We start from the raw sequence: 23,346 nt of genomic DNA, 5'->3' as shown, positions 1-23,346 counted from the left end.
GTTTGGCGCCGCCGGGGTGAGCCGGGGTGCGGGGAAGCCGCGGGCCCGGGCGGGGGGGCGAGGGCGAGCCGAATGCGGCCCCCGCAGTTTCTCCATGCAAATCTGGGCGCGCCGCGGGCCCGCTCAGCAAGGTGCTGGCGTGGCCCAGGTGGAGCCACACCAGCCCCTGTTACAAACAGGAATAATTCCCGCCTCACGGTGCGTTTCTTTCTTCTTCCCCCCCTCAGGAGAAGCAGCAATGTAATCCGCTAACTGCCAGCGTTGTGCCCTGATGCCGTCGTGAAAAGCGCGCTGCTCAGTGAGGCACTGAGCGACAGCTTCCTCGACAGTCAGCATCGGCTTTGTTCAGAGCGTCATCTCAGCTCCAGTTTCTGTCGCTGCCCAAAGCCTAGCGCTTCTCCCTGCGACAAGGCTCCTTTGTACAGTATTTGGTAGCCTTCTTGTGGGCTCTGAGGGCAAGACGTGACCTGTGTAAAAATGTTGCGATATTGGGGTGAGATTCCGGTGTCATCTAACCAGGCCAACCGCAGCTCCTTTGACCTGCTTCAGCGTGAGTTTAGGACTGTGGAAGTCCAAGATCCTCCATTGCACCAGCCATCTGCAAACAAACCCCGGCCGACCACCATGCTGGACATCCCCTCGGAGCCCTGCAGCCTCACAATTCACACCATTCAGCTCATCCAGCACAACAGACGCCTGCGCAGCCTGATCGCCATGGCTCAGGCTCAAAACCAGCAGCAAGCAGAGGGCATAAAAACTGAAGATAACGAACCTCTACCATCTTGTCCGGCCTCTCCGCCTCTCCCTGATGACCTGCTTCCTCTGGATAGCAAAACCCCCAAAATGCCATTTCAGCTGAGGCACAGTGACCCAGAGAGTGATTTCTACAGGTTTGTTGATATTTCTTTGAGTTTCCTTCTTCGGCTGAAGGAAAGCTGCGTGCTTTTGCTTCCTGTCTATGAAACGTGGATGTGTAGTCCTGATTTCTGTCTTGTGGGTCCACACTAAATGTTTGTGAATGGTTTTGCTATCTTCAGTGGCATTTTGACAAGTTTAGTTGTAGGATGTGAAGTCTCTTCTATTTAGGTCACTTGCAACTAAGCTTGCTTTATAACTGAAAATGCAGAAGATGTATGGCTAGGTTTTCGCGGTTTAGTTGTAGGTTCTGAAAAGATGGTTTGATAACATATTTGTAAGATTTCAGTGGCTAAGGACCTGTGACGTAGCAACTATCACATTTCACCTTGTTTCTCGGTGTTATTCTGGTCAGAGGTGGTAATGAGTACGGGTGAAGGGAATTCTTGTCTCTGATACTGGCTCCACCAGCCAAGAGCTGGAGAAAATGTAAAGGAAGGTTGCATTGCTTCTACTTCTGCAGCCAATCTTTGATTAAATAGTATTGCCACCTCTTCCCTGTCTACCCCTCTGACAAGCACTAAATTCACAAGGAGGTGTTGCATTTCTTGCAGGATCTCATGATACTTTGTGGGTTATGTGTGTTTAAATTCAGGGATTAATCCTCACTGCTCTAACCTTCTGTTCGTAAAGACTGTGCACCAATGAATGTGATGTGGGAGATGATAATTCATTTTTTTTAAATGGGGAAAATGTGCATCAACGACATAAAATTTAACAGTTAAATGCCACCGAGATCTTTAATAGCCTTAGGCTGTATAAAAGACATTTTATAGAAAAATGTTGCTTTTGTCAACAGTCTATCTGAACAGTAGAGTGATTCTTAGTGCTGTTTGTGGAGACACACCATCATTCTTCTCAGAATAAATAATTAGCCAAGAGATGTGAAGGGAAAGGCAGTCCTGTGAGAATAAAGTCTGAGCCCTGTGACTCCTGCTCTTTCTGGCCCTTTGCTTTCAAGGACTGAGCAGTGTTCTGCTGTCCTCCTCGGTGGCTTCACCTGTAAGTTCAGTTTTCTGTGGCTCTGTCCATGTTTTGGGGGCTGCCTTGTCTTTTTGTGGTCCCTTGCGAGTTTCTGGGGTCCAAGTAAAGAAATGTTATTTTCGCAGTCAACCACATGGGGGAGTTTAAGGACTAGATAGTAAAAATTGCATATTCAATTTTGAAATTAAATGTTTTGTGGCTGACAGAGAGTGCATTTATAATGAGCTGCAGTGAGACTCTAATTTAATTGTGTGCTTGCTAAACCAAACACATTTATACTTTTCCAGGAGGAAAGCTTTGAGTTTGTTGATGCATGTTTGTTAACTGTTTTAAGACACTTGAATTAAGAATAGCAGGTGCTGTTACAGTAGTAAAAATAAAGTTATATGATTTGCTGATGCTTATCTTAGTGTGTAAAAACAAATTAAAGAAAGACCATTCTTTCTCTTGATAAAACATGGTAGTGCTTAATTTTGTGCTGCTTTCTGAAGTGCCATTGCCAGAACTACAGTATTCGACTAAATCCATATTTTAATTTCATTTTCTGTGGCGGTAACCTGGGTCTGAGAAGCAGTGTATAGGTATATGTAGACATAGGAAGAAATGAAGATAATAGTGACCAGCCTGAATCAGACCACAAGTTTCTTTAACATAGATATGTCACCTTCTGTTTTCCTTGTTAATTAATTTTCATCCTCTGACTCCACACCCTTGTCTTTTATTTTGTTATCGGCTGGATTAATTTTGTTTTTCCACCCCTCTGTCTGCCCCACCCTGTGCCTGTAACCCCTGCCGCCTTCTTCCTTTTGAGATGAGGAAGAGGCAGAACCTAATTTACTGCTATTTTTCAATTGTTTTGGTCATTTCAACCCCCCAAAATCTGTATCACAAGCAGTTTTAATCATGATGCTATTACTCTCCTCCATTTTTCCTGACTGTTTATAAATACATTGAAACAAAACTTGATTCTGGCACAGATCCCCGAGGGAAGACCTGGGCTCCACAGTGGAGATCTCTTACATACTTGTTTGTTGATGGATTTGGAGGACTCTGGTAGGTTTGTGAAGCAGGTTTTCCCTTTACAAAAGCTGTCTGGACTCTTTCTGAGTGTAACATGCTTACCCATGTGTCCTCTAATTTTGTTCTTTTCATTTCTTTGAATTTCCCTGATGCACCAGAATATATCAGGCTTTTCAGCCCGCAGTTCTTCACATCTCTTCTGAAGCTATTAAAAGAAATATTTTCACGTCTTCTGCTTTCTGGTCCTCATGGGTCAAGGCAGTTTAAAGCAAGAGGAGACTCACTACAACTATTCAGCTATTTCATGCTTTTATTCCTTTAGTATTCCTGGATGAATTACCGTTTGGTCTTGGTGATTTGCAACTGTTGATGTTACAGTTCTTGAAATACACAATAAGGGATTAACATTTGATTTCGGTTGGTACAGGAACAGAATGTAATCTTAAAGCATAATCAGTGAAGAATGAGTAAGGAACTATAGTCTTGAAACTACCATTTGAACTGGAGGGTCTTATCATAATAAGGCTATTACTTTTCCTTCTGTGTGCAGCTTCTTCCGATTAGCATGGATCCATCTTCAAAAGGAACCTAACCTACTCATTATGTGCCTCTTTGGATGCTTTTTCTTGTGTGTGCATGGTTGGTTTCTTAACAGATTTCTCTGCCATTCTCTCATTTGCGTTCCTGACCACATCAAATGTGTGCTTTGCATTGAAAAATAATCTGTGAATGAAACTGCTTGCCATGGGAAGACAGTTCATGGCAGAAGGGCTTGTGGTTAAGAAATGCCTGTACAGAAGTAGGGAAGCACATGTCGGTGGGATAGCTGGTTTAATGTTGGGAAGGATTTGGAGCGGTGTAAATTAGACCAGGCAGAATGTACCTCCCTTGCTGGAATAAGCACTCTGGTTTAGCCCTAAACTGTCTGGTCTTCTGGGTTGGGCCACTGGGACCCAATTTATTTTCCAAATATTGTGTGCTACCTTTTGCCATTATGTATCGAGCAGCTTCTTTTTATGTGTGTGCAACCTTCTGTAGACATAGCAGAGACATTTAAAAAGAGTCTTACTAAGGATGAGGTGGAAAGAAGCCCTTTTTCAAAAGGAAACAACTTTCTCGTTTGAGTTAAGTATGCCGTGTTCTTTGAAGCACTCTCTGACTAGTATAATCTTGTTTTTCTAATATTCTCCTTTATTTTATTGTTGTGGGGAAAATGGCTCTGAAGTGACCTTGTTGCACCTCATTTGGTATAAATTCAACTCCACAGTGTAATGTTTCATAAATTTGATGTGTTCATAGGAAAAACAATCCCTCCTCCCTCCATCTGCTGCTAGCTTATGCTCACCTAGGAGGGAGCAGAGCGCTTCAATCTGTTGCTGCAGTTGAGTGAACCTCGGCTGTCGATCCTTGTCCTGACTTAGCCCAAACACTTTCCCCTGAAGATAGCTGCATGGGAAATGAACCATGAGATCTCCTTCCCTCTTAAAAAAACCCCAGCCTTCCAGGAGAGGAGCTTGGGTGAATGGATTGTGGTGCCTTTGCGGGATAGCTTGTTAACTACCTGACACAGAAAATGGGCCTTTTGCCAGTTCTGAAACCTTATTAATGCTGAAAATAAGTCTGCATGGTATAAATGGACACTTTTTTCATGTGTTCTGTTGTGAAGTTTTGCATGTTACAGATTTGCTGGTAGCAGTGGTAGAAGGCTGGGTTTTGGGTCTGATGAATTCATGGCTTGGCAGGTAGATTTCTATCTGGAACATCATCTAGTGTTTGTTGCCCATATGTGAAAATACAGAACCACTGGAAATACAAAACTGAAGAGTAACAAGTTGGCCAGTATTTGTGATATTCACACTATGTATTCTGTAGATGTGATCACCTCCAAGTCACAGGCCTAATTGCCAGTTTTGTTAATCTCTTTAGGGATTAAAGCGCTCTTGTTTACTTGCAGCTATGTGACCCTGGTAATATGTTAAGTAGGTTTGGCTTTAGATTGTTGCTGAATGGGGAGCCTTTTGGGAAAGCCGTAAGTGCTAAACAGAGTGGCATTTTTCATAATGATAGTACCTGGAAGGGTACTTTTGTAGGTGCTGAGTATCTGGATGAGATCTAAGACCAAGGCTCTTTAGCTGATCATGAGGGAAAAGAAGTCTGCTGGTCCTTTTTGGGAAGGCTTGACATTCAGTAGCAGCTCTTAAATGTGTCTCTATGGCTGGTTTTGGTTTTGTGCATTCTTATAAGACACTACCTAAAAGTTAAAGGAGATGAAGGAAAAAGTGTTTTCTCATTTATTGGTTTCTATTAACATCTACAACAATATTTCATATTTTGCTGTCTAATCAGACTTTTAATCATCTTCCTCTATTGTTTATGGTGGGAAACAATAAAACAAGAGAAGAAAACATAAGAAAAACCAAAATTGATTTATTTTACCAAGAACAAGAGCTGGGGATTTGATTTGAGTACAGTACCTGCAGTCTCTCTCTGTCTTTAACTGATTAGATTTCAAGTTGATTATTTCCCTTTCAGCATAGTGACCTAGGTGCATTTTAATGTTGGCAATTAGTTTCTTTTCCTCTGGGAGTTTAAAAGAGATACAGACATTCTCTGCTGCTTCTGAGGAGTGATATGCACTGCTGAACATGTGCTCTACTTTACAAGTGGCTGAGTATTCTGCTTGGGCTTGCCAAAATCTATCTGGTTTAAGTTTGCCCACAGTGTTTTGCATGAATGTCAGAGTGTCAATAATGGCTCTTTATTTGTCTCTATTAATAGTAGCTTGGTGTTCAGTGGTTTTGGTAGCATAAGATGCTCTCAACTGTTGGTTGCTGGGCAGCTAGATATGTCGTTTATATGTACTGAAAAAGGAGAGATTCTTTTTTCTAGGCATAAATTTAGATGGTTGTTTTGTGGTTGGTTGTAACCTCCTAGTCCCAGTGTTGTGTGAGACATATGGCTGTTCGAACTTCAGAAATCTGTCACTGGGAGGTGGAGGGAGGGATGAGGGAGATGTAAAACCAGTATGGGGGACACTTGGTTTATAAGGGAACTGATGAACTTTTAATTCATCTTGTCAGAGCACCTGCTGTCTTCTCTACAAAGTAGTTATATAATTGAGTTGGAATTAGGATGTAAGTCATTTTCTAGCAATTAATAACTGGGATGAATCCATGACCTGGGATCCACATGCTGTTCTTAATATCCACTTAGAAATCTCATCATCCACAGCTCTTAATATAGTCTGATCCCCTCCTTTTTTTGAATAATCAGAAAATGCTGAGCTAGTGTTCTTGAAAATGAAGGATTTTGGTCCTGACAGTTCTGAGTTTAACCTTCCATTTTCTCTCCCCTGAAATGTTATCTGCTTTTACTGCCGTGTTTTGGTGGTTTTCTATGGGTCAGTTCTGAGATCAGGGGGTGCTGAGGCTCTGTGACCCAACATCTTGGCAAGACTGAAGGGTACCTAATGCACTTGGTGGAGACACAAGGGTAGTGAGAATTTATCAAGGCATCAATGCTGTCTGTGTACTGTTTAATGAGGTCTTGCTACTGGAAAGAGTGTGTGGTGTTACGCAAGTAATGTAGGGTGACAGTGAGGTGAATCTCAGGGTGGGCTGCAGGTGTTGGGAAGAACTGATCAGAAACAAACGAAGGGTGAAATTGTTAGCTTAATTCTGCCATTGATGCTGAATGATGTGTAAAAAAGTATATAAATACCATATTTAGCAGAAAGGAAATTGGATTTTTCGACATCAGCATTTGAAGACCATGTTACAGATATGGGCAAACACATTGCATACATTTAATTGTAAGAAATATGTTTACCTTTCAGAGGCCTTTCCTTATCTCATCTTTTTCTATATGGAATTTCTATTTGTTAACTCATCTCGATGAAAAATTCAGTTGCCTGACTGTAAATAAATGATGTCTGAAGTGTTCATGTCAGTTGTTCACCATCTTCTCCATCCTGGGTGGTCACTTCTTCCTGCTTAGCAACACCGAGAAGAGAGGTCTCAAACCCAAGGCTGGGGAATGCTGTTCTACAGCAGAACCTCTCCAGGCCCGGTGTTTACTTCTTAGGTTGCATACAGGGGTAATTCTTTCAGTGTCGTCCTGAGTGACTACTGGAAACGAGGATGGGGGATTGGTCTTTGTGGCTACGGTGTACCTTTATGAAATGTATGTAAATCTTGTTTCTTGCTTTTTATGTGTGTCTTTGGCATTATAAATTCAGATCTTGTCTATTCCAGAAGCCTTTGTATCTGACTATTAGGCCTGTGACATCAGAGATAATGAGGAAGAGAAATGTAATTAACTGAGAGGGGAAATGATTTGCATTCGTGTTATTTAAAATGCCTTTTTTTGTTTGTGTCAAGGACCCATTTAATTCACATCTCCAAAAGAAAAACTCTTGGGTGGGGAGGGATTTGCTTAAGCGTTCAGAAAATTTGCAGTCCCACATTCATGCATCACCCAAAGAATCTTCTGGCATTAGAAGGGAAAATTAGAACTGGCATGCTGATTTGGAGGCATGGGAAGAAGGGAAAGCAGATAAACCCTTACTAGGCAGTGTTCATATGTAATGAAGAAGCTGTGGAGAACCCCAAACAATCTGCTTTCCCTTTGTACATCACCTTATTGTTGTCAGTATCTCTTCAACTGATACATTCCTTTCAGGTTTTGGAGGTGTGCAATTTTTGTATTTTCTGTTTTTTAGAGGAAAAGGGGAGCCAGTGACTGAGCTGAGTTGGTCTTCCTGCCGGCAGCTTCTCTACCAGTCAATGGCCACCATCCTGGCTCACACAGGCTTTGAGTGTGCCAATGAGAGTGTCCTGGAGACCCTGACAGACATTGCCCACGAGTACTGCTTGAAGTTCACCAAACTGCTGCGCTTTGCTGTGGATCGAGAAGCTCGACTTGGGCACACCCCTTTCCCTGATGTCATGGAGCAGGTCTTCCATGAAGTGGGCATTGGCAGTGTGCTCTCACTGCAGAAGTTCTGGCAACACCGCATTAAGGATTATCACAGCTACATGCTTCAGGTGAGAACAGTAGGGAACTGATGACACCAATAAATGTACCCCCAGTACAATTACTTATTCCTGTAGCAAGTCCTGGGTCTTACTGAAGTAAAATCTAATTAAAAGATCTCTTTGGCGTGGAGTGGAGTCAAAAGAAGGGAGGGGAAAAAGAGAAAGAGGATTTTTTTGACTGGAAGACAGAGCCCGTTATTTGTGTCCCTACTGAGGCTAAGAATGTTCTACTGATGGTTTGTGTGGGTTTAAGAGGAGGCCTCCAGGTCTTGAATGGCCTGGACAAAAATATCGAGTAGAGGTAAAATCAGTACTGACTGATTAACTGAATTTTCTGTATTAATGGGTTATTTGACTGCTTACCATTTCACAAAACAAGCAGATGAACAAAAAAGCAGATTATCCCTTCCTCCTTGTTAGGTTATCAGGGTGCCAGTTGACTCTTCTTGGAGCAGCTGCCTTATGCTCCTTCTTTTCCCAGGGGTTGGCACCTTGTGGCTTACAGAGGCAGTATAAATCAGAAACACCTGTAAGCATGTGTAGTGTGTAAATTGTGATGGACTCTGAGGATTGTGCATAAGAATAACATCATCAAGATATGACTTCATTAAAAACATTTTTGTTCAAAAAAACAGTTCATTTTTTTTCAGATGTGTTTGTTCAGATGTCTCCTTTTGGAATTTGGGTATCCTACATTGTTTGGTTGATGCAGTTCGCTTTCATCCTGCAGCTGGTCATTGTCTTACTTTGTTCTGTTCTTAGTGCAAGACTGAGGTCCACATTAGTATTTGGAAGTATATCTAGAAGGGGCTTTGCTATTCTTTTTCATTCTTCCTTCTTCTGTTAAAAAGCCTTGGACTTTTTCTGAGCACAGTTCACTGATCATTTGGGTTCAGTGATATAAACAAGCATTTATTAGAAGCAGACGAAATCTGAAATTTTTGATTTAATTGGTTACCGTTTTTAAGTTTCTAGAAGTACAGAGTAGTTCTAAATATCATTCCTGTATTTATTTCACTTCTCTGACTTGAGAAAACTTAGATGGTTTTTTGCTGTGAATCTGACAGAAGGTACCCAGGCTTTGCCCAGTGACTACAGAGCTGATGAATATCTGAGCTGCTTGTTTTTTAATGCTGGAGTAAATTTGTTACTGGCAGATGGTGGATAGTCTTATAGGTAAAACCAAACAGTAAGGCTGAGACACTTTGCTTTTGTTTTGTGCTCTGTTTAAATTTCTGTGCCCCATCACCACTGTCTGTGAAATAAAGGTGCTCATATTTATCAAGCAGATGTGTTAATGGATTAAACCTCTTATTAAAAAGTCCCTTGTTACAGGACAGAAGGTGTTCTTAAAGGGGGGGAAAAAAAAATCTTTCCTTTGTAGCTGATAACCTGTTTACTTGTTCATGCAGGTCAGATGTTAATAATATTCTGTGAACAGAGTGCACTGCAGTGTAATTGCCATCAGGGCCTCTGAAGTCACTCTGACCTTTCTGGCCTCTTTTTCACCCCCACTGATCTTTGACAGGTTAGCAAGCAGCTCTCTGAAGAGTACGAGAAGATTGTCAACCCTGAAAAGGCAGCAGAAGACACAAAGCCTGTGAAGATTAAGGAGGAACCTGTTAGTGATATTACTTTCCCCATAAGTGAGGAGCTGGAAGGAGATCTGGCTTCTGGTGACCAGTCTTTGCCCGTTGGAGTCCTTGGAGCTCAAAGCGAGCGCTTCTCTGCCAACTTGGAAGTAGAAGCTTCCCCACAGACTTCAGGTAGGGGTTTCTTGCTACTGCTGGAAACAGTCTATCAGCTGTTCTGTGTGATCTTGTTTCCATTTTTAAAAGCAGATCCCAATGTGAGGAAGGAGAAGGAGAAAAAGTCTTTAGGTTTTAATAAAAATATTTGGATGGGAGAGAAACCCTTGCTTTCTTTCTAAATACAAAACCAGAGAATCAAAGGTATCAATTAAGAGCATTTGTTAAATCCATTTGTGGACCCTGTAGAACACAAAGTGCTTTATATGGTGTTTATTTTTAGCAGATTGTTAAAGTTCTGGGCTGTCATTGGTGTGAGGTAGATTGCTTTTCTACATGATGGCCCAAGGGCTTTATTGTTGATTTGTGAACTAGGGTATTTGCTGCAAATGTGAGTAGTGTTTTTTGTTTTTTTTTTCCAGTCTGATGTAACAAAGACAAAAATAACTTTTGGGTTTATATATATGTATATATTTTAGTTTAAAAGAGACCAGAGTTTTGTCCTTATTTCTAGTAAGGAGACTACTGGATTATTTTTTTTTTCCTTTATTTTTCTGGGTAGTTTCGGATTCTTGTCCAGAGATTCCTGTTACTGAAAAGTTCCTTGTGACTGGAGTAAATTCAAGACCCTACATAGTTTAGGCACTGAGTTACAGAAATACTGATGGTATTTGGTGCAGTCCTCCATATTCAGAAGTCACCCTGGTAGTGACAGTTGTTGTTTTATGAAAGCTTATCAGTGACTTATGTGAAATGGGCTTGTGGGAGTCTCCTATTCTAGCATCTCTACTCCAAAGCTTGCTGTAGTAAGCTGAGGCCATGGAAAGTGAAACGGTGGGTGAAGTACTGGGGTTATGGAGTAACCCCACTCTTTTCCTCAGAGTCATCCCTTGATGTTAGTGTTGAAGCACACTCGTGGCCAGCATGGGAGGGTCTGCTACTGCTGTGCCTTTTCTGTATCTATATACAAGTTTTATTCTATGCACCATGTAGTAGTGCTGAATTTTCTGGAAAATTAAGAAGACATTCTTCTACCAAAGAAAGCCAGTTTTGATTTTTGTACACAACCTTCTGAACTCTGGAAAACCCTGCAATAACAACTGTTTCACTTAACAATATGGTTAAAAAACAATGAAGCCTGTTCTCCTATCAGCCCTAAACTAAGTAGCATATGTAGTGAGGTTAGAGTATACCTCTGAGTCCTTTAGTTTTGGGGTTTTTTTTAAATAGCACATTCTGCTGAGTTTTAAAAAAGCACAAATCCATCTGATGTTTTTCTGGAAACTCATGTTGTTTTCCTTAGTATCTCTGAAATCTGAAGTACTCGCATTTTTGTGGGAGAGGCAACAGGCAGACTCCTCTGGCCCATCTGGGGTTGCAAGTGATTCATCTGGAAAGCTTTGTATTAGCATCTACCACTTGAGACCCAGAGGTTAGCGTGCTAGCTGTATATTAAACGCCTCTTGCCTCTCTGATACCGAATTGATGTTTTCTAATTAAGAATACAAGTGCTCTGTTCCTCCCTGAAAATCCCTCTTCACTTCACAAGAGCCTTTGAAAATCTCATCACTGTGAGAACTCCCAGTCTAGAGCTGGGCAGGCTGGAGAGCATAATATCATAAGGAGAGAGAAAAAGCTACTGCAATTAGGACACCACCATCTTGAAAATACAAGTGGGAGGTCTGTAGAGAGGGCAGCAAGGCTTCAGTATCTGAAGGCAAAACTCTTGTTTCAGCCTTCCATGTTGTTCTTGTGTTTCTGTTTATGCCTGCCGTTGTGGTTGTGGGCTAGCTGCCTAATATCACTGCAGTTGGGGAAATGGAGGCAAAATTGGGGACCTTGTTCCTCTGCCCAGCAGGGTAACATGAGGATTAGCTCATTTGTAAAGTACTTTGAAGTTAGAGTGCTTTGAAGATGAAACGTCCTGTGTGGATGCTTAAGTACTGTTAGTCATTAGTGACACTCTCAATGACAGGTGATAGAGCTGAAAGGAATAAGTCTGAGCAATGAAGAGCAATTGATGAAAGACACAGTAAGTTTAGTGAGCATCTTTGATTATTGTGTAGACTGAAGCGACAATTCTGTGGATCTGATAGCATTTTAATGATGTGTCCATTGTTGTTGAGAGGAACACATTTACTTATAAATAACATAAAAAGAACATTTCATTAAGGCAGCTGGACTCCAGCAAGCACTTCCATTTTGGCTTGCTGTCTAACTGCTGAACTAATGTAGGCTGTGTTACCACAGAGGTCTCCTAAAGACTGTTTTGGGCTAAGCTGCTCTGGAAAAGATTTCTGACCCCTTCATAAGGGAGAATTCTCAGTACAAATATGTAGTGAAAGATATGTTTTCAGTGTAATTGCTAGTAATAAGGGACTATTGTTAGTAGGGTATTGTTAATAGGGAATAGTAGTAAGTTTGGCTCAGTACAAGAGGGTTGGTTGAGCTTTCAAACTGTGGGCAAGCTTCATGAGACACAGGGTTTGGAAAACTTACTAAAACTATTTTCATGGGTTTGTTTTTAATTTTTTCCATGTGAATTTAACCCCACACAAGAGGGACCAGATTTAAAATTGAGAAGATTTCAGGCTTTGTTCAGTTCTGGGCTGTTTATGCCCAACTCAGCAAGGGGCCCAATTAGTATATTTTTTAATAGGATTTTTGTCTCTCTTAAAACTGTAAATAAGCAGAAATAATGCAATCTGTAATTACAGCTTTTGGGGAGGAAAACATTTGCTGTTATCAAGAAATATGTTTTCATACTCTTGTACAGAAAATCCTCAATGTGCTCAGATTGCATACTAGTCCAAAAGCTTGGGGGGGGGAGCAGGCAGGGAGGAGCTATTTCCCAGCAGAGTGTCTGTGAGGTTAAGCCAAGAGGATTTCTTTCTGTTCTGTTGAATGATGGGATGAGACCTGTGGGTGTTGATTACAAGGAGGCAGGCAGGCAGTTGGGTGGCTGACTGCAGCTCTGATTTCTCTGAGTTTCAGTGCTGGAAGTAGTATTTGAGACTGTTCATCTACCCACTCCTCTGCCCTCTCACTTCACCTCCTCTGCAGAAGTCCAGTCTGTCTGACAGCTTAAAGAAAGTTGCTGATGTTGCAAGGATCTCATCATCATGAATGACTTCTGGACTGCTTATTCAGGGTCTAGTCCATATGCTGTTGGTGTGCTCACTGCTGCTGAGAGGCTCCTGGAGAGTGATGTGGGCTCTTTAAGTTGTTTCTCATGGAGACAACCACATGGAGGATTTCTGTGAAAGGATAGCATTGTATTTTTTGGAGCGGCAGTTACTGGGCTATTAAAAAAATTAAGCCAATAGATTATTTATTGTTTCACAGTGCTTGGTGTGTTTTCTTTGTTTTTCCCCCAGCCTAGCTCACCTGTAGCTTTGCTTTTACTCCTTCTTTATCAGTGCTGCAGTCCCTTGCATCTGCATGCCATTTATGATTTGGTTTTTTTGCTCAGTTACTACTGTGTGCTTTTTCTTTGTCTAGGCGCTGAGGTGAATGCTTCCCCACTCTGGAACTTGGCACAGGTAAAAATGGAGCCACAGGAAAACGAGGAGGCTAATGTACATGGCCACGGGGTCCTAGGCAGCGATGTCTTTGAGGAACCGATGTCAGGCATGAGTGAAGCTGGGATGCCACAGAGCCCCAATGGTTCTGAAAGCAGCTATGGTTCTCATTCTGCTGACAGTCTGATGGGATCCTCACCTGTCTTCAACCAGCGTTGCAAGAAAAAGATGAAGAAAATGTGAAAAGAGGCAGTCTTTTTATTTAATTCTGATGGTATGTAATAGACTTGAAACGAACTAAGAGAGCACTATGATGGCTATGATTCATAAACAGGGCTGGCCCTGGTGTATGAGGGAACTTGCATAAAATTACTATGAGACATTTGGTGTATAGTGCACTTCAGCTGCTGGCAGTCTTTGCTGGCTTCTGGACTCATCCTGACTCAGGAGATTGAAGATCACCCTATACATTTGATTGTATCATGGCTTGCTTTGGCAGATTAATGAGGAAGTTAACAGTGGAAATAAGTTGTGAGGAGATTTGCTAAGTCATAGAATCATTTAATAATTTGGGTTGAAGGGACATCTTGAGTTTTCTAGCCTCTAGTCCAGCCCCCTGCTTGAAGCACAGCCTATTAGTTCAGATTGCTCAGGGCCTTGTCCACTTGAGTTTTGAATATCTCCAAGGATGGTGATGCCAAACCTCTTTGGGAATTTTCCCATATTTGACTACCCTCATAGTAAGAAAAAATATATTCTTGCATCCAGTTGGAATTTCCCGTGTTCCAGCTTGTGTTCATTGCCTCTGTTCTATCATTCTTCATCTCCAAAAAGAGTCTGACTATGTCTTCTCTAACTCACCCATTAAATGGTTGCATACAATGAGATCTCTCTTTAGGCTTTTCTCTTCTTAGGTCTGAAGAAACCAAGCTCCCTCAGCCTTTCCTTGTACTTCCTGTGCTCTAGCCCCCTAAGCTTTGTGGCCTTCCACTGAAATTGTTGCAATGCCCTTCTTGTAAGGGTGAGCACAAAAGCAGATGCAATCCTCTGGATACAGTCTCACAAGTGCTGAATAGGGATAAATAATAATTTCCCTCAATGTGCTGGCTGCTAACTGTTGTAGGCTAACCATTGTAGGCAACAAGACAGTCTTAAGTCACTGGTTGGGGAGCTGTTGCTGCTGCTGACCTTGCACAGGTGCTATGGAGTGGCGTACAGCACCATCAGCCACCTCCTTCAGTGCCTTCAGATGCATCCTGTCTGGTTTCACGGACTTAGGTATGTCCAGTTGCCTTACCTTCCTCTACTGTAGGTAACACTCTGCTAGTAGACCCAGGGACCTGACAGGCCTGAAGGCAGACCTTACCAGTGAAGACAGGCAAATAAGGTGTTAGGTACATCAGCCTCAAAGTACAAAGTGCATCCTTTGTCACCAGGTTGCCTGTATCGTTGAACAGTAAACCCATGTTTTCTTTAACCTGTATTTTACTCCCAGTGCGCTTAAAAAAGCCTTTCACATTACTTACCAGTTTCAACTCCAGCTGAGCTTTGGCTTTCCTAACTGTCCCTGCATGCTTGGGCTGTGTCTCTATATCCCTGCTGGCCAGCCCATGCTCACTTCCACTTCTCTGTACTTTTCTCTGTTTGAGCTCAGTTAGGAGTTCCTTGATTGTCTGTGTGGGCCTTCTGTCATGCCTGCTTTACTTTCTGCTCATCAGAAAGGACTGTTCTTCTTCTTTGAGAAAGCTATCTTTGAAGATAAGGCAGCACTCCTGGGCCCCTTTGGGAGGGCAGGGCAATCCCTCATGAGATCCTGCCAAGGCGTTCCTTGAATAAATTGAAGGGTGTTGTCCTAAAGTTCCAGGACTCTGTCTCGTGCACATTTCTCAGGATTTTAAATGCTACAATTCCATTTCGGCTGCTGCCGAGACCTTCACATTCTGCACCAATTCTTCCTTGTTAGTAACAAGTCCAGCAGAGCTCCTTCTCTAGTTGATTTCTTGATTATCTAGTCAGGGAAGTTGATGTGGTTTTCTGGAGAGAATGAAGCAGCTTTTACTACTGATGTGAGCCAGTACAGGCAATGCAAACTTCTCCTTTGCTCTTATTGGATTGAGTGCAGCAACTTCAGGCTGGCTGAGGTTTCCTATTCAAAGTTGTTATCTTGACAACTTAGTCTGAAACAGAATCTATTTTGCTGCTTGCTTTTGTGGCTCAGCTGACTGATGGCATTTTTTTTGTTCTGCACAATCCTCAGTTGATCAACTCAGTCTTTAACTTGATTCAGTGAGTATCTCTCTCAAAAAAGCTAGAATGAACATGAATCAAGAATGAACAGCCACTTAAACTGGCTTTATACCTGTAACCCATTGGGATGTTTGAGAGAGATTTACCAAACCTCCCATTTGTCCTTACAATTGCAACTTTATCTTTTGAAAGAATGAGCTCCAGGCATAGTATTTTTGTTTCTGTATAACATGCCTAGCCTTAATTCTTTTTCCTTAACTGTATTTCTCTTCCACTTTATAGAAGTGGAAGCCAAACATAAAATTCCTCAATGTCTAATAAGAATGTGTGACCACAGGCTTTTATGGACATTGAAGTTAAAATTGTCCATCACAGTTTTAAAGGTTTCTCCTGGGAGGTAAATTCTAGCTATTTGAAGCCTAGTGAGTAGTAGAACAGAGGACCAGCGTATCACAAAATCCTTATTTTTACTCCCTTTGAGTCATCATTAGGCATGCTGCATTGTCCCTGTTTTCTCAGCTGTAAAAAGAGAATAGTAGTATTTGCCTCTTAGAAGTGTGATTGAGATTGAGAAATGTAAGTGACCTGTATGATACTGGTTTTAAGCAAAACTGCTTATCATGAAGAAATGCAGCACAGCTGTGCTGTTCAACTACCCAGTTACAAGGAGGGTATTTGGGGTGGTGTCTTCTCACTTGGCTTTAGATGTCTGCAGCTAAATTTGTTCCTCTGGACCCCATTTGCAGCTGAAGAGAAATAGTAATTCTTAGGGCATCTGGCCTTGAAGTAGAAGTGTAAAGCAGGTCAGATGAATGGCAGTTTTAGGAATGGCTATTTTTCCTTTGTGTGCCCATAAAGTGAGTTGAACTTGACTACCTCAGCTGAAGACATCCACACCATCAGTGTCTGAGTTAAGTGACTTGACTTTACCCTGCCTGTCTGGGAATCAGAGGAGACTTCCTCCTGCTGTGTTGGTGCTTCTTCTCTTCTACACATTTTGTAGAGCTTGTTTTGGCCCTTGTGTCTTTGATACTGTGTGAGAACACCTGTGGGTGGGCCTTTCTCTGTAAATGCTTTGCCAAACTGTTGTAAAGTATTCTTGAGGCTGGGGGCACCTGAGTAAAGTCTCTTGCATTATTCTCAGGACCTAGAGGACAGAGTGGCTACTGCCAGCATCGCTTGCTCATTTGCAAGATTTCAAGTGGGCTAAAAATGAAAATCTGCTGTTCTCCAGGGCTTTGGTTAAGCCTCCTAAGTGTCAGTCTTAAGTGCTTTCTTTGTATTGCTCATGTTCTGTGTTACTTTTAATTGTGTTCTTGTATTTCACATCTGTTTTCCACACCCATTTCACCCTGTAACACACACTCTGCAGCAAGCCAGGTCCAAGTGCTTCAAGTATATTTAAATACAGTGGAAATTCACCCTCCATTGATTCAGCTGTGTCATTGCAGAGTCAGAGAGAGGTGTTATTGATTTATTTAGGATGCATGTTTATGCAGAGATGAGAAATGCATCAGCATTGCTTGTACATTTAAAAATGATGACAGAGTAAAATCTGTACCTCCCGTTCCCCCATTATGCCAGTGTTGCTTCTGACATTTGTGTGCTTGATGTTTCCTTTCCTGCATGTGAAAGCTTTACCGTCTGGGTGAGCCTTCCCCTCTGAACATTTACCATCCTTAGATTTACAGTGGTGTTCATCACGCATGAAATAGTGACATTTCAAATCTAGCTCACAGAGTCAGGTACAGACAATATGCTTTTTGACGAATCAAATAAGATTTTGCTAGGTGTTAATACAGCCTTGGGCAACTAGTGAGGAGTTTATTGACCATGCAATCCCCAGATTTCAAGCCACAGATTGTGCAATGGGTTGGAATGAAGCTCAGCTCTTGCAGTTGTAATTTTTTGCTAGTCGCTGGTAAAGTGTTCTGCCAACCCACTTGCTTCAGCAGTCTGCAATTTTGTTGGTTCTTTCATCTTTCTCCCTTCGCTTTCCAAAGGTGGGTGGATGGCAAATTGGAATATTGAGTATTGACCATGTCCATATCCAGTAGCACTGATGTCTGTAGTGATTTACTTTGCCGTGATTGAAACTGGTGGGAACTTTGATATCAATTTGGAGAGCAAGATCTGTGAATTACTTGGCTTTTGAAGTGTTTTGCATGGGAATCATACAGGATTGTAGTTAAGAGCACGCTGTGTATCATATTCCTTTTTCCCTCTAGCAATACCTTTTTATTCCTTTTGAAGAGTTTTGCCTGGTATCCAACAAAGTTCACTATACAAACGACAGGGTAACAACTTTAGTATACAGCTCTGTGTCAGACTGTGCTACCTAGTGATTTAATTCCAAGACCATCCATATTAATTTGAATATGCATAATGCTGTGCAGAAAAAGACATGATTCCTGCATAGAAATTTACAATTTAAAAAGAAAACAGGAAAATAAAATTAGGTAGGGTAGGTGATGTTAATCTGATTATGGGCTCAATTCTGAGACTAAAACACATGTTATGTGTGAAGGATGTTTTACTTAAAATGTTTTTGTACATGCATGTGAATGAAATATGTAACTTTGATTGTGTTTATATGGAACAAAATTGCTGGGAAATACTTCAGGGTTGGTTTTTTCCTTGCTCTCCTGGAGAGAGTTTCTTTGTAACTTCTAAGAAAATAAAATTTTAAAATTATTCAGAAATAAAAATCCTAAAGGTGTTGTATGGATTTTTTGTTTGTTTTTTTAAGAATGGTGCTGTGAATGCAAATCCTGGTCTTGGGGTTCTGTCTACCCTTACATGGGATCTGCAGTAGACCTTTTGCAGGCCTGAATAAGTTACTGAGATGATATCGGTGTTAATGTCACAACTAGGGAGAGAAGAGATGTTATTCTAGGATGTGGCCAGAGAAAATGGAAGTCCAGTCCTTCATGGGTGCCAGTGCTAGTGAGTCCCAGAAGTGATGTTTATACTGCAGTGCTAGTATTGGTATTCATCTAGGATACACAGGTTGCTATTTCTGATATGACTGCTTATATATATTTCTACTACTTATATTACTAGGCTACCTAGGAGCCCTGCTCCAGGCCTTGTGCTTTGCTCTTTTATGTGCTGGTCTACTTGTTCGACATACTGCTTTTTTCTCAGGGTCTGCTTTAGAATGCAGTGAATGAGAGACAGCGTATTCTCCCCTCTGCTCTGCCTGTCATAGTAAAGCTGAGGGAGGATATTTGATGCTTGATAGCCCTACTAAGCAATTGCAAACAGCACACCATGAATTAGGATACAGGCCTGTGTTGCGTGCCAGGAGAGAGGGAATAATAATCGCAGTGCTTCCCATCACCACTATACCTGAGGGCGGTCCGTCCTCTGACGCATATACTACTGAAAATATCCCCACTCTGCGGGTGAGTCTGTGGTTGTGCTTTCCACTTCACTGGCAGGGCCTGGAGGAAGAGGACAGCAATCACCCCTTCGGATTACACCGCACCAGGTTAAAGCACGAGCCTACTTGCATTATTAGAGTTTTGGTTCCCTCTGCTCCAGCAACTTGAGGGGCCTGTGCTGCAGCTGTCAGGAGCCTCGGTGACTGAGACGATCTCAGTGGGGGTCCCCGCTTCCCTGCGCTGGCCCGTGGACTCTCCTCTGCCCCTGACTTTTGCCCCCTGCCCTGCTGCGGGTGTGGCGGGGGGCTGGTGGTCCTCAGGGTGGCTGTGGCCGCGTGGTGGTGCTGGCCCCACGCCGCTGCCAGGGGGCTGCTGCAGCCCAGGGACCGCTACTTGCACCTGCAACAACAACCTTTCCCCCTTCAAAAAAAACCCCAAGCTCCAAACCATGTCATTTTTGCTGTGTCTTTTACATTCGAGATTAGAATCGCCTCTTTGTTGCTATGGAAACGCTTGTATGAAAGAAGATGACCTCATTATGAGTTATGATGAAATCTCCTTTAGGGTGGGCTCAGCACCCTTGCAGCAGGGAGAGTTGGGGGAATCTGTGGCCAGGGTGTGGTAGGGTGGTTGCCCCTTTTGCACTGATGCTCAGCTGTTTGCAGAGCTCGTGGGTCTTTCCCTCTGGGCTCAGCAGGCCAGAAACAGCCCCTGCCCCTGGACCAGCCCTTCCCCTAGGGAACTGCCTCTGGAGTCGTGGCTGCATCACTTCTGCACCTGGGCTGCATGTGCCCTTGTTCCAGGGTGTGTGTGAGGTGTCATTGCAATACGCAGCGGGGCCCTGACAGCAAGCTGGATGAAAGGCTTGCATGTCATGAGGGGTCGTCTTCTCGTCTGGTGTCTGTCAGGGTCCTGGCATCCACTCTGGTTGCTTTTCCCTCAGATCTGGGCTGCCACCTCTGAGTCTGAACTGTCTCTATAGCTTTGTGACCCATCCAAGCATCCTGCTGCCTCTGCTCACCCTGTGCCACCCCTGGCTCTTCACCCAGGTTTGCCCCCATCCCCTCCCTTGATCTGCATCGCTCATTCTCTCAAGCTCTGCTGGTGTTTCTGTGCTGTCGCTGCCCAATTTCTTGCAGCACACTGTTGCTGCTCGTCTTGAATTGGAAAGCAGATTTAGGAAGCAATTTTTTTCTCCCAAGTGAAAAAAGAAATCTGATAAGATTATTTATCTTCATTTTAGCCAAAGTTTTATCTTTCTTTGGTGGAAGAAAAGAAGTTGGAACTTGGATATGCTTTGAAGAAAGGTTGCTCTCTAAAAAGGCCAACTTTGGTTGTGATGAGACCTTGGGAAGGTGACCCTCTGTCCTTTTGTTAAGAGCATTATACAGTCCCCTAGTCTAGCCTGCCCCCTTGCCCATGGAGTTCATCTGACTGGGAGGCAAGGGAGAGGTAAAATACTGGATTGTGGGGAAACTCTGTATTTTCAAATCAGATAATCTGCTGAGATAATCTGGGCTACTATTAATGTAGAGTGAGTGCTAATGACTGTGTTCCTCTGAGAAGCTGTGGAGGTTGGTGAGAAATGAACCTCTTGTCTCTGGTGTAAATGCTGATGTCTCTTTTCAGCTGCTCCATCTTGTTGCTGATGGAGAAACGGGTGGCCCAGCATGGCAGGTGTGCTGGATTCCATTTCTGGCATAAAGCTCTTCCATCCCTGATGCCTTCAGGCTGAAGGAGGGAGAGGCAGGACTTGCACAGTAGAAGATCAGGCTGGGGGTCGCTGCAGCAGCCTGGGCTGGGGATGGAGCATGCTCTGGGGTCTGTGTTGCCCGACTTCACCAGAGCTGGTGTTTGTTAAAAGGTAACCCCGGGAAAGATTTTGTGAATTACAGAAGCTTACCCTTTCTGGGTATCAATTTCAGAGTATTTTGAGAAAGGCTGAAAAAAGTGTTTGCCAAAACAAACAAGAAAAGCAGGCCTTTTTCCACCCCCATCCACCCACCCCTATCGCCCCTTCATTACATTTTCCAAGCACGGAGCAGCCACAGTGTTGGTTTTGGTGTTCCTGATTTTGCTGGAGGAAATTTAGTGTGCTTGGTAAACGTGACATATCTGCTGCTGCTGCTGCAGCTCCTTTGAAGACAGTGTTGCTGAATGTTTAGCAAAACCATTCTTTTTCATCTGCAGTGCCCAGTAGTGAATGAATTTAAATGAATGTAACCAGACCAGTTTAAGTCTCCATCTTTCCCCATTGTCATTCTCTTGACTCCTGTAATACCATAATTTTGCTATTCGAGTCGATACAAACTCTTCTATTGTACGGCAGTCCTGTATTTCTCTAGTAAAGAAAAGAAGCAAGGAAGCCAATTGCTGGTAACTCTTAATGCCTAAAGAGAATGACATGAAACAATTCTAATCTAAAAAGCTTTAGTATCTAAAATCCTCCTAAGACTTCTTCATACCCTCTAAAGAAACAAAGGCACACCTCCACTTCCCAGCTTCTTTGATAGTCGTATTGAAAGCAAAGTAGTTGCATTTATATTGTGGTATCTGAATTAAATTTGTCTGATAATGGCTGAGATGTCACAGCCCCATTAACTACAGATGTTCTGTAATACAATGTATTTTTAAAGAGGCAGGTAGGTTAAAATATAATTGTCTTCTGAATGGATTTTTCTATGGGAAAGAGCGAGCAAACCACTTACATCTCAGTATAACCAAATCTGCCACAACAACTTCAAAGACACCAAAGAAATAAAATCAATAAAAAGACACTCTCCTTCATGTACTTAGATCCTCTAGCCCAAAGCTCAGAGACCTTCCTGCACCATTTCCAGTCTTTAAAAAAATGAGCTTTGCGCAATAGATCAGGGGGAGCTCTACAGCTCTCAGCAGTGATTTCTGTTCCTTTTCTCTCTGTGTCTTGCAATTCTGTTTGCATGCTCAGTTTTGATAAACTGTGTTCTTCTTAGGTTGGGCTCAAAATGTACTTCCATAATGAATGTATATACTTCTTACAGAGCATCTAATAAAACACCTATCTTATAGGGCATCTAATTAGACAGAATCACCCCTTGAAAAGGTACTAATTAATGGTTCGGTCCTACCGAGTACTTCTGAAGCAAGTGGGAATTAAAGATGCCTAGTCTTGTAATTGCGGGACAGAAAGGAGATTGCTTGCTGGCCTGGCACAGACCCTTATGCATAGATTCTGTTTACTCTGTTTCATAAATTCTTCATGAGTCTTGCACCTTCCAGAGTCTTAAGTAGTTTCAGAGCTTACAGATGCAGATGCTGATGCTGTTTGTGGGAGTTTCTAGGGTGCTTTAATGAGGCACAGAGGTAATTTTGCAGAGTCATGCTGCAAGTAGATGCACACCCGTAAGCGCCAGCGTGGGACTGTGAGAGAAATGAAGTTTCTTTTTGGAAATGCAGATGGAAGAGACAGTGACAGTCTGCCCAGAAAATCTGTGAGCAGCCTCACCCAGGGGGAAAGTGTGAGCTCTTGGAGTGTCTGCTGAAAATTTGTACTGGGGTGAAGGATCTAAAAGTGAAAGAAAAGGCAGAGAGAAGACAAAGATGAGAAAAATTCGTCTAGGAACTGTGAAAGTTAAAAAGGAGTCTTGATTCCTCCCTCTCCCCCTGCCCTGAATCCTGCTGCACCCATGAGATTTCAGTAATTCAAAGTGATTTAGGAAAGGCTGAAGAGATGGAGAAGGCTATCTATGTAGATATGTAGTTGGGAAATACTGATGTAGTTAGCATTTGTATATGCTTTTATTCATGCAAAGAGGTACAGAACAGGTATATAGGTGGCTATGCAGTTACCATCACATAATTTACAGTTCCCAAAGGATTATGAGTGGTTCCATGCTACTTCTGTCATCATTTTGGCTTTGTTGGATGTGTTACTAGAAGAGTTTTGAGTGCTTGAGATAACCATGTAATGCTCCTAGTCTTTCACGTAGCAATTCAGATAAGCCCATCTGTAACTTTAAGTATATGAACAACAGGGTGTGGATGTGCTTTGAATTATGCATATACCTCAGTGCTTTGCTGGGTAAGAGCAGTACAAGAGAGTAATGAGCAATTTTAAAAAAAAAAAAAAAAAAAAAAAAAGCTCATCAGGCTAAATTTAGGTCAGGATCTGCAGTTCATGTCTCTGGACACTTGATGCCTCTAGCTAACTGGCATGACTGGGCTGCTCCAGGAATGTTTTTTTTAATTCCACTGATCTGACAGCACCTGTCATTTTCTTATACACAAGTGTCCATATCACTAAATCACCTCTCCATCGTTAGTGCTAATTGGCTCCCTTGCTGTAACCTCAGAGGAGCAGGAAAAGTCTGAATGGAAGCTGAAGGGCCATCTCCCCCCAGAATGGCAGTGGGATAACCTGTGAATGTATAGCAACTTCTGCTCCCTGCTCTCGATACAGAGAGGCTTTCAAAAGGCAGGTCTGTTACTCTCACCATTTTCTGTCAGG

General features: G+C 42.5%; 1 protein-coding gene across 1 annotated transcript; it reads left to right on the top strand.

Moving 5' to 3' along the window:
* Positions 1–338: 338 nt before the first annotated feature.
* SUPT7L (SPT7 like, STAGA complex gamma subunit) lies at positions 339–18,186 on the top strand. Its single transcript, XM_026844995.1, has 4 exons — positions 339–890; positions 7,640–7,964; positions 9,484–9,721; positions 13,205–18,186. The coding sequence occupies exons 1-4, from the start codon at positions 478–480 to the stop codon at positions 13,465–13,467; spliced, it is 1,239 nt and encodes a 412-aa protein (XP_026700796.1). The 5' UTR covers positions 339–477; the 3' UTR covers positions 13,468–18,186.
* Positions 18,187–23,346: the final 5,160 nt, after the last annotated feature.

The sequence above is a fragment of the Athene cunicularia genome (assembly GCF_003259725.1).
Source record: "Athene cunicularia isolate RWA chromosome 3 unlocalized genomic scaffold, athCun1 chr3_part1, whole genome shotgun sequence".
Classification (NCBI taxonomy): domain Eukaryota; kingdom Metazoa; phylum Chordata; class Aves; order Strigiformes; family Strigidae; genus Athene; species Athene cunicularia.
Note: the sequence above shows the minus strand (reverse complement) of the source record. Positions and strands in the feature narration are given on the sequence as shown.

Excerpts from the sequence above, each read along its gene's own strand:
- SUPT7L (XM_026844995.1), top strand. The coding sequence starts at position 478 with ATGTTGCGATATTGGGGTGAGATTCCGGTGTCATCTAACCAGGCCAAC. Across the intron at positions 7,965-9,483 it reads ATCACAGCTACATGCTTCAG|GTTAGCAAGCAGCTCTCTGA; the intron begins GTGAGAACAGTA and ends GATCTTTGACAG. Across the intron at positions 9,722-13,204 it reads AGCTTCCCCACAGACTTCAG|GCGCTGAGGTGAATGCTTCC; the intron begins GTAGGGGTTTCT and ends TTCTTTGTCTAG.